The 15,107-nt window shown below is 39.8% G+C and overlaps 1 protein-coding gene across 1 annotated transcript in view; it reads left to right on the top strand.

Moving 5' to 3' along the window:
• Positions 1-1,041: 1,041 nt before the first annotated feature.
• Positions 1,042-15,107, top strand: part of UBXN4 (UBX domain protein 4) — a 34,486-nt gene continuing 20,420 nt past the window's right edge. Inside the window, exons 1-5 of the mRNA XM_032636899.1 lie at positions 1,042-1,405; positions 9,101-9,203; positions 11,763-11,791; positions 12,454-12,572; positions 13,219-13,393. Of these exons, the coding sequence (XP_032492790.1) occupies positions 1,324-1,405; positions 9,101-9,203; positions 11,763-11,791; positions 12,454-12,572; positions 13,219-13,393 (508 nt within the window). The 5' untranslated portion in view covers positions 1,042-1,323. The remainder of the gene's footprint in view (positions 1,406-9,100; positions 9,204-11,762; positions 11,792-12,453; positions 12,573-13,218; positions 13,394-15,107) is intronic.

Raw genomic sequence — 15,107 nt, 5'->3', positions numbered from 1 at the left:
TCACCGCAACTAGAGAAAGCCCGTGCGGAGCAATGAAGGCCCAATGCAGCCAAAAAAAAAAAAAAAAAAATCGGAAAGAATGTTAGCTATTTTTGGTTAAATATTTGTAGGAAAGGGATATTTTCAGATGTAGCTCCTCCTTAACCCTGCAAGGATTGTTAAATGACTGTACTGCTGTAAGAGAAATTTAAATGATGTAGGATATCTAATATAATAGCGTATGCAACTTTAAATAAACCATACAAGGCTTTAGCCAATAGTTAATAGAGACCATGTAATTTCAAGAAAGTATTAAGTATGAATCAGTTTTCATTTTAATGGCAACCAACCACAAAGTGCCCTATCTTGATCACAGTACTCTGTCATGGTAAACAAAATTATCTATTCTTCTCTTTTGTATTACCTTGAAAAGTAGCTGGAAAATACATCATTATCTATTCTCTGCTTTTGACTTACTTTCGAAAGCAGCTGTGGCAACAGCGTAGCTAAGCGTTTTGAGGTTTGGAATGATCTCTAACCAACCACAATGAAATTACTCAAGGTCTGCGTTCAACCAATACCTCCCCTCAGGTACACGGGCTGTACGGTATTACAGAAGGTGACTGCTGTGGTTCTTTTCTTCAAGGTTGAGCTGATAAATTAAGTCCAATAGAAATCAAAGCCTTGCAGTAAATCCCTACAAAGCCCGTTTAGTTCTATACCGAGAGACACCCACCCTATTGCACAATGACCACTAATCATAATACACAATTACATGGTCCCACTACGCAGGGTTCCACCCGGGGCGGGGATGATTTCCTCCACATTTAAGGTCTCAGTAATGCCGAGAAGGGCATCTCCCGGTGACTAACGCCACTTCTCCTCTTTACAGATTGTGAAGTGGTTCTCACTGCTGCCCCCTTAGCCTTGTCCGGGAAACCACAGTGACATTTCCCACATTAAAGGAACCAAGCCTAAGAAGACTACAATTCCCGTCATGCCTCAGGAAGGCGCCGCCGCCGCCACTTAGCGATTAGTCATCCTTTCCGCTGCCTCCTTCCACTTCCGCGACTGCAGGGCCTGCGGCCTCGCGGGCGCCCGCACGCACCGACTTGCCAACGAGACAAGGCACGGGGGCGCGGTGCCGACGGCGACGCGTGGCGTCATGTGTCGCGGGGCGCGCCTCGGCCTGCGCGCTTGCGCGCGTCCTGGGGGCCGCTGACGGGCTTGCGCGCCGGTGCGAAGCCGGAGGCGGGCCGCGGGGCCCAACGACGGAGAGGGCGGGGCCAGCTCCGGGACCGAGGCGACTACACACCGAGAGAGCGCCTGTGCCCGAGGGCAGCGATGCTGTGGTTCCAGGGCGCCATTCCGGCCGCCATCGCGTTGGCCAAGAGGAGCGGCGCGGTCTTCGTGGTGTTCGTGGCAGGTGAAGGAGGCGAGGGAGCGAGACGTGGCCGGGACACCCCCTCCGGCCTACTTCTAATCCCAGGGGCCCCCAGCTTTTCCTCCGGACGCCGAGAGGCCCGGGCTGCCCGTCTCCCTGGCGTCTCAGCTCCTCCTCCGTCCGTTTGGAGCGCACCGGGCCTGGCCCCCCCACCGCCCGCTTCTCCCGGTCCCCGGCGGGAGGCACGGCCCCGGCTTCGCTCCCAAAGCGCGCCGAGCCCCGCGGTCACCTCACTGCGCGGGGCGAGGGGACGGGTGGAGCAGGCCTTCGCCGCTCAGCCCGCAGCGCCCCGCCGAGCCTGACCCCGCGCGTACACTGACGCCATCGTCGCCTCCCGGGCCCCCCGGGTAGGGCGCTCTGTCCTCGAGGATCCACTTGGGGAGGCTTTAACGCCCGTGTAGTTAGTGTGTAGGTGGGAAGAGAGCCAGGCCATTAGGCAGGCAGTTTTACTTGTAATTAGTTGTGGGCTGTCAGGAAGAAAGCTGTGTCATCGGTAATCAACAAAGAGAAAGCACCTGATGTTCACGGTTACTGGCTTTCGTATGTTCCTGAAACGCAAACTTTTGAGGTCTATATAGGTTTGATTTTTTTTTTTACAGTGATAGGGGAGTGGTGAATCAAATGTGGAATACTTACTTTCTTGCAAGTTGATTTTTTTTTTTAAACCATTTGTTTAGAAGAAGTAGACACACCAGCCTTGGTTCTTTTTGTTGTCTTCCTAGTCTCATAGCTACAGTTTCAGAAGGTGTACTAAATCATTTACGCCGTGTTGCTCTGGGTTATTTTGCTCCGTATTTTATTACTGAAATCTTCTAGATTTACCGTAAACCTTTGCTTCTGTGAGGTTTTGCTGGTCCTCATTACATGAACCAAATCAGTGTTCGTGACTACCGTTAATTTGAGGTGTATTATTTCAACTATTTGTGTTTAGTAACGGTTTATTCATCATTAACTCATGACTTGGAAGGCTAGGTAATAGCCCTATAACTTTATGCATTGCAGTGAAGAGCAAGTTGCTGGAATATGAGTTTCATTTAACATTAAATCTGGAATTTTGAATTGTTTTAAATTATGCTAAAATGTAAGATGTAAGCCCAGTGCTGTTAATTAGAAGAGCTGGAGTAGTTTACATTCTCTTACGCTTTTATAGAGTTATATTTCACATAAATAAGTAACTGTGGTAAACCTGTAAGGAAATAAGTGGATTAAAAGGGAAAGGAGGGCTTCCCTGGTGGCACAGTCGTTAGGAATCTGCCTGCCAGTGCAGGGGACACAGGCTCCATCCCTGGTCTGGGAAGATGTCACATGCCGCGGAGCAGCTAAGTCCGTGTGCCACAACTACTGGGCCTGTGCTCTAGAGCCCGCAAGCCACAACTACTGAGCCCATGTGCCACAACTACTGAAGCCCACACGCCTAGAGCCTATGGTATGCAACAAGAGAAGCCACCGCAATGAGAAGCCCTTGCACCGCAAAGAAGAGTAGTCCCCGGTCTTTGTAACTGGAGAAAGCCCGTGCGCAGCAATGAAGATGCAATGCAGCCAAAAATAAATAAATACATTTATTTTATAAAAGTAGTCCTGATTTATTTTAAAAAAAAAGAGAGAAGGGAAAGGAAAATTAATGATACTTAGTATGCTTATTAAGAGTACAGTAATGGTTTTAATGACATTTTAAGTTGTGTTTTTCATATATAATCTCAATTGATCCTGGCAGTTGGTAGAACAGGGCTTATTATGCCCATTTTATAGATGAGGGAACTTACATCCACAGTGGTTAAATGACATACACCAGTGTCACAAAAAGGATTTATATCTTGTCTTGACAGATTTTTTTTTTTAGCAGCTTCCAAAAGAGTGTCTTCTTTATTTCTCAAGAAAAAAGCTGAACAATTGTAGAATTTAGGTAGTTATTGAAATTGGTGTAGAAATCAGGAAATCTAGGATTATGGTAGTCATATTTTTAAACAGAAAACACATTTGATGGTGTCCAAAGGTTCCTAGAAGGCACTCCTGGGCTAACCAGTTAATTTGAAAGAAGAAATGCTAGATTTAATTAACACATATTTGGAAACCCATTTGGAAACAGTAGTGCTAATTATTACAATAGAAAAATAAAGTTATAGATCTTTAGGGCTTTGTGTGTATATATAATACATACATTCTTCAATTAACTTTCTACTGATGAGCATGTATCTTATGCTTTTATTTATTTTTTTCTTTTATACATTTATTTATTTTATTTATTTTATCTTTGGCTGCATTTGGTCTTCGTTGCTGTGCTCAGGCCTTCTCTAGTTGTGGTGAGCCGGGGCTACTCTTCGTTGCAGTGCACGGGCTTCTCATTGTGGTGGCTTCTCTTGTGGAGCACGGGCTCTAGGCACAGGAGCTTCAGTAGTTGTGGCACATGGGCTTAGTAGTTGTGGCTTGAGGGCTCTAGAGCTCAGGCTGAGTAGTTGTGGCTCTTGGGCTGTAGAGCGCAGGCTGAGTAGTTGTGGCGCACGGGCTTAGTTGCTCCGCGGCATGTGGCATCTTCCCTGACCACGGCTTGAACCCGTGTCCCCTGCATTGGCAGGCGGATTCTTAACCACTGCGCCACCAGGGAAGCCCTGTCGTATGCTTTTAGAGTATCAGTGACTGTTGAATGTTTGCAGGAGGACTGTTAGCAATCTGCCGAAGGAGTCAGTCCTTTGACTCATTGAAAATACTGTTGGTTTTTCTAGAGTTTTAGGAAGTTAATCTCCAAGATTAGGTAGGATTAGTGTCACTCCAGGAGTATGTAGACAGTGGAGTCATGAAACTGCAACACTTATAGATTGCTTAGACCTCTGTTCTTGACTTTGAAGAATACAGCCAGAACTCATGATTTTCTTAGGTCTGAGACCACGATAGTAATATACCAACTCACTGAAAATTAAAAAGATATAATAGTTGGAAGGAGTCTTTATAGTTGGAAGGAGTGGTCTTAAGGGTAGCCTTTGCTTCATGTAACTACTCCAGTGGGAAGCATTTTAGGTAGATTGTTTGTATTTTACTGAAATTTTCATGGATGAATTAAAGAATATGTAGGATTGATGTTAAGAGACTAGAGAGATTACTACTAGTTAAGTCAACGAGTTAACAAGGATTTTCAGAGTATTATAGCTGTGTAAGTTGAAAGAAATAAAACTGAAGATTTTGATTCTATTCTTGGGAAGACAGAATAATCTGACAAGGATTCTGAAGTAGAGGTGTGGGTTCACTGACTAGTGTTGCTAGTTGGCTAAAATCTCCGTGACTGACAGACACTATTTCATGCCTCTTTTTTTGGTTAAAATAGACTAAAAAACCCTTTAGGTTTTGACCAGTTGAGTTTTTCTAGGTTGGAGTTACTGATTGTCGGGTCTACAGCTTTTTGCTTCAGAGTTTGTACTATTCTTTTTTATTTATTTTTTTTGCGGTACGTGGGCCTCTCACTGCTGTGGCCTCTCCTGTTGCGGAGCACAGGCTCTGGACGCGCAGGCTCAGCGGCCATGGCTCACGGGCCCAGCCGCTCCGTGGCATGTGGGATCTTCCCAGACCAGGGCACAAACACTTGTCCCCTGCATTGGCAGGCGGACTCTAAACCACTGCACCAACAGGGAAGTCCTGTACTATTCTTTTAAGTGGCTTTACTTTTGGATACTGCTCATACCACCAAGGATGTAATGTTTTCTCCTAAAACCTTTGGCCCACCTAACTCCACAGCATAGTTCATAATTTAATTAAAAATAAGAAACTAAAGGTACTGAAGTTGGTGATTAATAATCCCACCCAGAAGTGTTAAGATAACTCTTACTGAGTTAATGTAATTCCATTCAGTCTTCCATCACTTTTGGTCAGGCAGCTGCTGCTGCACTAGCCTGACTCATGGACAGATATTGCTAGTGGGGATGGAACACTTGAGACCCTATCTACGTCGTACAGCATGGGTGAGGGAGTGAAGGACATTGGCCTGAGAAGTGGCAGATCCATCCTTCCAGGCACCAACTTGACATCCCCACTTGGATGCCTCACAGGATTCTCAAGCCTAAAAGTATTACTGCTTGAACCTGTTTTTTTTCCCCCCAGTGTTCTAAGTAAATGGCACCACCTTACATCCAGTTGGAGAAACCTAAGTGTGGGCGTCATCTCTGGACCCTTAACTCTTCAGTCTCGTCTTGTCTCCTGCGCCCTGTTGTTCACAAGACTCGTAATTACACAGACCTTTCCCTACATGGAAATTCCTTCTGTGTAGTGAACTCTTCTGGCTTGTGGCATGGCTCAGCTCTTGCATCCTTTAGGTCTTACCTTAAATATCACCTCAGAGAGGGTGACCAAACAAGTACTTTTTTTTGTATCTTTAGATTTTAAGCTCCACTGAGGGCATACAGTATCTCACTTGTTTTATATTTAGTTTGTAGCTCAGTGCCTAGCACAACGTAAATGTGGAATAAAGTAGTGAATGTATGAAAGAAAGAATGAATGAAAAAGATCCCTATCACCTCACAGCCTTCTCTAAGTTTAGTAAAAATGTTCCTATATAGCTGTTTTCTAGGTTGAAAGTCCTGTCATTTACTTGGAATTTTACATCTCTCCTCACCCCATAGTGTCTGAAGATGTGCTCAGAATGATCTCACTGCAAATAAAAGTTTTCCCGTTTGCTGCTTCAACATCTAGGGGTCTGCTAATGGGCATTCTTTTGGTCTTGGTCTGTGGGTGCATTCTAGTCCCTGTCTACTTTTCCGTGGCCAGATTTCTCAAGCCCCTTATTACTGAATATTCCTGTATTTCATTTCACAAAAAATATTTTCAACTGTGCAGCATTAGTCAACTTTTTGTAGGCATGCCAAGATACTATACCAGGAATTTAGCTATTCATTCCACAAAATACTTATTGAGAGCCTGCTATATTCCAGGTATTTTACTGTAGGCCAGGTTCTGTTGTAGGCATTTGAGTTATATCAGTAAATAAAAAGGAACACAATCCTTGCTCTCATGAAACATGCATTCTAATGCAGGGAGACAGACAATAAACAGTAAACATAATAAGTAAAACGCATAGTCTATTAGAAGGTAATAAGCATTACAGAAAAAAAAAGCAGGAAGTGAGGGAGCTTTGGGAATATCTGAAGTGTGTAATTTTATTTTATTTTATTTTTTTGCCATGCTGTGCGGCTTGTGGGATCATAGTTCCCCCACCAGGGATTGAACCTGGGTCCCCTCAGTGAAAGCACCAAGTCCTAACCACTGGACCACCAGGGAACTCCCTGAAGTGTTTAATTTTAAAGTAGTGATTAGGGAAAGTTTGTATTGAGAAGATAATATTTGAGCAAGGACTTAAGGGAGTTGAGAGTTAACCATGTAGGTATCTGGGGGAAGAATATTCCAGGCAGAGGAAACAACTAGTACACAGACCTATGGCAAGAATGTCTTTAATATTTGAGGAATAGAAAGGAAAGGGATAGGAAGGAAAGGGACAGCAAAAAAATAAAAGGAAATGAGGTCAGAGAGGTAACTGAAGGCCTGAGGTCATTTGTAAAGACTTTTTGCTTTTACTCCGAGGGAAATAGGGAGCTATTGTAGAATTTTGATCAGAGAGTTGATGTAATCTGACTTTTTATTTTATTTTTGGCTGGGCCGCACAGTTTGTGGTGGGATCTTAGCTCCCCCACCAGGGATTGAAATTGAACCCTGGCCCTCGGCAGTGAGAGCGTGGAGTCCTAACCACTGGACCGCCAGGGAAGTCCCTGATCTGACTTTTTAAAGAAAGGTACTTTAAAAAAAAAAAAAAAAAATATATATATATATATATATATATATATTTTTTTTTTTTTTTTTAATTTTTTGGCCGTGCCACACAGCATGCGGGATATTAGTTCCCCTACCAGGGCTCAAACCCGCACCCATTGCACTGGAAGCGCAGAGTCTTAACCACTGGACTGCCGGGGAAGTCCCTGGATATATTTTGGAGATACCGTCAGTTGAAGGCAAGAATAACTAAACTTTTTGGCCTGAGAACTGAAAGGATGGTGTTACCCATTAACAGATAACTGAAATGGGGAAGGCTAAGGGTGGATTAAATTGGGGAAGGCGGGAAGACACATGGGAAGAAAGCAGCTTACAAAAGAGTAGGTATAGAAAGATCTCATTTTTATAAAGCAAAAAATGTGACCTGAAGCCTTTTTAAGCGTAAATTGGCAAAGGTTGCTCACCTTTGAAAAAGCACTTAGCTCTGCTAACCTCAGAAATATTTTTCAGTGACTTAACTCAGGTAAGTTTCCCTTTGCCCACCAATAAGTGGTTATGCCAAAATCTGGATATTACAAGTCTAAAATGGAAATAATTTCTTGATAGGTATAACTTTTAAAACATTTTGTCCCTGAGGTATGGCATACAGTATATTAAATGAAATATATTCAGTGAACAACTAGATGAATTTTTATAGATGAATACACTTGTGTAACTATCATTCAGATAAGATATAAACATTTCCTATCATGATATTACTTATATGTGGAATCTGAAAAACAAATGATGCAGATGAACTTATTTACAAAATAGAAACAGATTCACAGAGAATGAATTTATGGTTACCAGGGGGGAACTGGGGGGTAGGGATAGATTGGGAGTTTGGGATTGACATGTACACACTACTGTATTTAAAATGGATAATCAACAAGGACCTATGGTATAGCGCAGGGAACTCTGCTCAATACTCTGTAATAACCTAAATGGGGAAAGAATTTGAAAAAGAATAGATCCATGTATATGTATAACTGAATCACTTTGCTGTAGACCTGAAACTAACACAACATTGTTAATCAACTATGCTCTAATATAAAATAAAATTAATTTAAAAAAAGATATAAATATTTCCAAGACCCCAGAGCCTCCTTCATCCTCCTTCCCAGTCAATAGTAGCTCTACCAAAGTAGCCACCGTGCTGAATTCTGTCAGCATAATTAGTTTTGGATCAGTGTAACTTTTATAATTAGTATGCCTATAACAAAAGACAGGTCCAAAACTGCAGACAGGATTACACCTGCTTCTGTCTACCTTGGAGGAATTCTGGAAAATAAGTGGGGTGTGTGTGGAGGATATTGAACTCAACAGAAAGATGCTGCATAAAGGAAAAGTATTGTACATTTATTTTCTAAAATCATATGTAGAAAAGCCAAAGTAGTCACATTTCTGCCCATGACTTCTAATTATTGTGATAATATTTGCATCATAATTCGGATGTCTTCATTTAGAAAACACTTTGTATAATCTAAATAGCAGTATTTTGTTTTTCATTATTTTTTTTTTTTTTTTTTTTGCGGTACGCGGGCCTCTTACTGTTGTGGCCTCTCCCGTTGCGGAGCACAGGCTCCGGACGCGCAGGCTCAGCAGCCATGGCGCATGGGCCCAGCCGCTCCGCGGCATCTGGGATCTTCCCGGACCGGAGCACGAACCCGCGTCCCCTGCATCGGCAGGCGGACTCTCAACCACTGCGCCACCAGGGAAGCCCTCATTAATGTTAACAATGCATATAAGTCACACTTTTCATTTATGGAAAATTCAAATTTGGTAGAAAATATTATTTGTGAGATTACATTTTATTTGAAGTTCCAGATTTCCAGGGAAAAGAATCAGCAGATACTGGCCTTATGTTTTAAGAATGCTTGAAATGTTTTACAGGTGATGATGAGCAGTCTACACAGATGGCTGCAAGTTGGGAAGATGAGAAAGTGACAGAAGCATCTTCAAACAGTTTTGTTGCTATTAAAATCGATACCAAAAGGTTTGCTTATGTTTTAATCTTGTAATTAAAAAATTTTTTAACCATTGTCTTTGGTTGTGATTTATGGTGATACTCTTAGACTATAAGAATGTTGATTTTTGTCTAAGACATTTTAGGGACTTAAATTCTGATTGCCATTTTTCAAGTTCATTATATCATACTGAAAAACTTATGAATTCTTGGTCTGCTAAGTAGGTATGTGACATGCACCAGTAATGCAAAGGAACTGTGGTTCTGAAATATCTCTGAAAGGTTGACCACTCTTTTGGATCCTATTTTTGAAAATGGAACCATTTTATTCAATAAGAATAAGGACATTTACAGGTCCATTGTAGGACCTGATAACCACAAATCTGTTTTATTTGTTAATACATCCCTCTTCCCCCCGTTAAATTTTTTTTTTTGGGGGGGGGATAGAGAATTTCAGACACACACAGAAGTGCTTGAGTAGTGTAATGAACCCCCTTGTACTGTCAACTACTTTGACAGTTATCAACTCATGGTCAGTCTTGTTCATCTATTCCCTCACCCACTTCAACTCATCCCATATAATTTTGAAATAAATCTCAGTCATCAAATCACTTCATCTATAAATATTTTGGTATGTCTCTGAAAGATAAGGATTCTTAATTTTTTTAACATAACTGTAATACTTCAAAAATGAATCTAATTTCTTAACTTGAAATATCTACTCAGTGTTCAAATTTTCAGTTCTCTCATCAGTCATGGTTTTATTATTAATTTAATTTATTACAGTTTGGTTCAGGATCCATCAAGGTCCACGCATTGTGATGCATTGATCTCTCTCAAGTCTCTTTTACTCTGTAGGCTTCGCTTCTGTGTCTCTCTTTTTCTTTGCAGTTTATTTTCTTGGGAAACCAGGTCATTCGTTATGTAGTTTCCTATAGTACAGGTTTTGTTCATTGCAGCTCTGTTAGTGTCATTTAGTTTATTACTCTGTCCTCTATTTTCTGTAAATTGACAGTTGGATTCAGGTTAGGTTTTTTCCCCCTTAAGACTACTTCATAGATGGTGGTAAGTCTTCCATTCTCCCATTAGAGGGTACATAATGCTCTGTTGTTTCTCTTTATGTTAGCAGCAACCATCAATGATAAATGCCTGGAAACATTAATTCATTAGCAGTTTTAAAGTGGTAGTTCTGTCCTTTTGATATTGGTAATATCAAAATGAAAATTACTGTCAAGATTAAAATATTCAGAAATTTACCTATAAGTTTGTAAACTTTTTATTTAAAAATTTTCTTTATTAACAAAACATCACAAAGCAAATCATAGTATAGTCTGCCTCACAACAGCAGCAGTTAGTGAACTATATATTTATTGAGCTGTAATCGTTTTTTAAAAGAGTCTACTGTGTCATTGATATTGTTCATTTTCTTCCAGAAGCACCTTTTAGAGTCAGTAATGGCAGGAGGAATGTAGAGGTTTATTGGGAATGTGGAAGAAATGAGAATTTCAGAATTGTTGAGATTTATATACAGACTGATATATCCAGTATTTTTAAAAACAAATTTCTATTAGATGCAGGGATACCTGTGTATAGTGATGGTTGATATTTGTTTCATTTTGGACAGTCTACTAATAGAATCTAGTGTGTCTTTTAAATTATGAAAAGTAAATTTTATTTATTATATAATAGTAACAAAGCTACCTAATGTTCTAGGAACATGTTAGTTTATGTTATGTCCTGCATTGAAAATAGATTGGAAATGCATCAAAAGTTTACAGTGGTTATTTCTGAAAAGGTAGGATTCTTGGTAATTTTTTTCTTTATACTTTTGTATTTTTAGATGTTTTTATGATAATCATGCCTTATATTCAGAGAAAATGAAGCAAATTTCTGGTTCTTAGAAGCATTAATTTGATTCTTGGAATTTCTCCTCTACATTGATCAGTGTCTTTTATTTGTATTATAGTGTAAAGTCTCTTCCATCCCTGTCCCTGACCACCCAGCTCTCTTCTCTGGAGGCAACCAAATCAAGAAAATATATTTGTTTTCCTCCCCTTTTTTACAAAAATGGTAGTAGTTTGACATACCTTTTTATACCTTTATCCTTTTTGCAATTGCGTGATTCATTAGTTTTTTTTTTTTTTTTTTTTTGCTGCTTCAATTCATTAGTTTTTATTGGTGGATATTTAGGTTTTTTTGAATTCTTTGTTATTATAAAAGTATTATCACTTGCACAAGTAAGTCACAGGTATTAATATCTTCTTATTACAAGTTAAGATACTGTATTCAGAAATACTTGCTGCTGAGGAAGCCACGTGGGGCAGATGCTAAGTTGATTTTTAGGTGCCAGATCTGGCCACCAGTGTGTGGGTTGCAAGAACAAGTGCTCTTTAATCTGAAAATTATAAAACAAACCAAAAAAGGTCTGTGAGATAAGGATTACGTTTTTCCCCTTTCAGTTGATGGCTATGAAAGGAACTAATAGTTTAAGAAAAATACTTGTAATTGCTACAGTAAATTTTTATAAAAACAATATTTGGGAAATACTTGTATTCATCTAGTGATTTTCTGTTTGATTTTGTTTTACAGTGAAGCCTGCCTACAGTTTTCACAGATCTGTATCCTTTCCATGAAGAATTGGTTTTATATATATTTTGCTTGAGGAGTTTCCTTTCTTTTGGTTGATTCATGACAATTAGAAATTACTCATTTTTATTTAGGAACTCATGCATTCTTGTTTATGGAAACTTTATATTACTAAGTGTCCTTTGAGACAGTAAGTACCTTGTAGCAAATGGAATCGTGGGGAGTTTGTTGGTTTTTTTTTTGGCTGCACTGTGCAGCACGCAGGATCCTAGTTCCACGACCAGGGATGGAACCCCTGCTTCCTGCAGTGGGAGTGCAGAGTCTTAACCAGTGGACCACCAGGGAAGTCCCCTTGGGGACTTTTATAAATTGTGAATAGCTGGAGAGCAATATGATGCAGTTTGGTTGGAATGTTAGAAGTAGCTAGCAAGAGGTAAGATAGATGTAAAAGTTATGATAGAGGGGAATGTAGTGGATGTTTTCCACTTATATATGTGATACAGGTAAATCATAATTCACATATCACATGCATTACAGGCATAGTGATAGGGTAGTTGAAATTATTTTGTGAACATGTTAGCTGATTATATTGTGAAATTCACAAAGATGATTTCTTTTGCTTTGTTACCAATAGTGTTTCATAAAACTATTCTCTTGTTTCCCATGAATTGTTAGACTTAATTAAACTCTACAGATCCTGTAGTGTGTGTTCCATCCAGTTTCTTTATTGGAGACAGTGGAATTCCCTTGGAAGTAATAGCAGGAAGTGTTCCTGCAGATGAACTTGTTACCAGAATCCACAAAGTCCGGCAGGTGAGAAGAAACAAAATTGTTCTTTGTATAAACATGGGTAAATGGTTTGTCAGGAACTTGACATTGGAATATTTTTGGAGCCACTCTGAATATTCAGGAACTAACCATGCTATCAAAAGGTAGTAAATACTGTCTTTCTGGACTGGTTTTGAAAATAACATTATGCAGTTCGAGGTGCCTGTACCTAATACATGAGTGACTTCTTATTCTCCTTTCCCTTTTTCTCCCTCAGCCAGCCACATAATGCAGTCACTATTATTTTGTTGCAAAAGGGAGTTGCTGTCACATTAAAGTCCCTAACAGTATATTGCTTGACTTGTTTTAAGGACCTTACTTAGTTTCTCACTTGCATCCACTTTGGGCAGATGGCTAATATAGCTTGTAACTTTTTTCCTTGAATTCTGATTGTAAGAAAAATCAACAGTGTGCTTTAAATATCTTTTTGTGCTCTTGTCACCTTGCAGTTGAATTCCATAATGTGATTATGTCATATTTAGGATTATACATTTTAGATTGATTTACTTGGAAAGTTTAGTACTTCTCCCTTCTGTGGAGTACAAATTGACTTGCTCATATTTTGGTCTCATATACCATGGTAAACTTAGATTCTTATCTGTAATTAAATTCCAATGTTTTTTCTCCCTAGATGCACTCGTTAAAAGGTGAAATATCAGTGGCAGATAGTGGCCAGTCAGAAAGTTCAGTCTCTACTCCATCCACCTCATTTGAACATAACAACACTTCTGAAAACTGTCAGTCCAGAAATGTAGAGCTCTGTGAGACACCACCCACTTCTGATACAAAGTCAGATTCTGCAACAGGTAATTTTTAATGTACCCTTTTGGGTACACTAAACACTCCACTTCACTATAAAGGCCGTGGATTAATATCCTTAAAAATAAGAATACTGTATTTTCCCTCTGCACGTTCATTTAACTTTAAATTTAATATGTTTGTCATTTAGTGGCAGAAGGGGATCAAGTCAGTGACTCTGTCCTTCAAACCCAAATAGGCAACAGTCCAGAACAGCTGATAGTAGTAATTTCTGCTACTGTGCTGTGGTTCAGGGACTGTCATTATGATACTCATGAGTTTTGTAAATCTCTTCTCAGCCAGAGGATATCGAAAGGACCACGTGAACTGATGTGTTTGAAATTGTTTTTATAACATAAAATACTATACACTTTTAAGAGAATAGTATTTGCATTTTTAAAATTAGAATTAAAAGTTAATTGTAAAATAGAGCTTGTAGCAGTAGGAGGTGTGACTGCAGAGGGGTTGATAGAAAAGGCAGAGGAGAAATTTTATACTGTATATTAGGGATCATGCACAGTCAGAGTTGTTCTGTGTAATATAGCTTTGTATTAGGCAATGTAGGGTTAGATAAGAAGTTAGAATATTAGTATCCTAAAAGGTGATCGTGCTCCAGCATCCTGGATAGATAATCATCAAGCCTCTATTTGAATACATTTAATGACAAGAAGCTTAGTACCTTGCTAGGAAGCCTATTCTATTGTCAAAGCCCTAGTTTTTAGAAAAGTTCTTCCTTTACTGAACTGAAATTTGATGCTCTGTAATTTCCCATTAACTTGAGTGCTTTAGTGCTACTTAAAGACTTACACATAACACTCTGGATTCTATTATATTCCCACAAAGAGTGTTGATGTTTTTGTTTTAGTAGGCAATTAATTTGGTTAGACTCAAACTGTTAGACTCTGTCTTATCCGAGGTGAGTAGCAACTCTAATCTCAGTTCTTTGTAGCTTTTTTTTTTTTAGCTTCATTATGGAAAATTTCAAACATATACAGAAGTAGAGAAAATAGTATAAGAAATCCCATCCCATGAACCCATTGCCTGTCTTCCAACTTTTTTTTTGGCTGCACCCCGTGCCTTGTAGGATCTAGTTCCCTGACCAGGGATCAAACCGCGCCCCCTACAGTGGAAGTGCGGAGTCTTAACCACTGGACCGCCAGACAAGTCCCCCAACTATTTTTGATTCATGGCCAATATTGTTTCATCTATGCCCCCTTTCCTCGTCTCCTTGCCATTTATTATTTAGAACACACTTAGGCATTATATCATTTCATCTTTAAAAATGTTGGTACCGGGAATTTCCTGGTGGTCCAGTGGTTAGGAGTCCGTGCTGTCACTGCCTAGGGCCCGAGTTCAATCCCTGGTCAGGGAACTAAAAATCGCATAAGCCACACGGCACAGCAAAAACAAAACGAAACAAAAAATGTTGGTATCTAAAAGACAAGCACTTTAAAAAAATAACCACAATACCATTATCCCTTATGAAACCTAGAAAGTTTAACAGTAATTCCTTTTTATCATTAATTATCTAGGCAATATTTACATTACACTAAGCTTTTCAGTTTGTTTGAGTTGGAGTCCAATATATCATTTTTTTTAAATTAATTTATCTTTTTAATTTTGGCTGTGTTGGATCTTCGTTGCTGCGCGTGGGCTTTCTCTAGTTGCAGTGAGCGGGGGCTACTCTTTGTTGTGGTGTGCGGGCTTCTCATTGCAGTGGCT

This window comes from Phocoena sinus, chromosome 7 (assembly GCF_008692025.1).
Source record: "Phocoena sinus isolate mPhoSin1 chromosome 7, mPhoSin1.pri, whole genome shotgun sequence".
NCBI lineage: Eukaryota > Metazoa > Chordata > Mammalia > Artiodactyla > Phocoenidae > Phocoena > Phocoena sinus.
The sequence above is the reverse complement of the archived record's forward strand: the minus strand, read 5'-3'. Positions and strand labels throughout refer to the sequence as shown.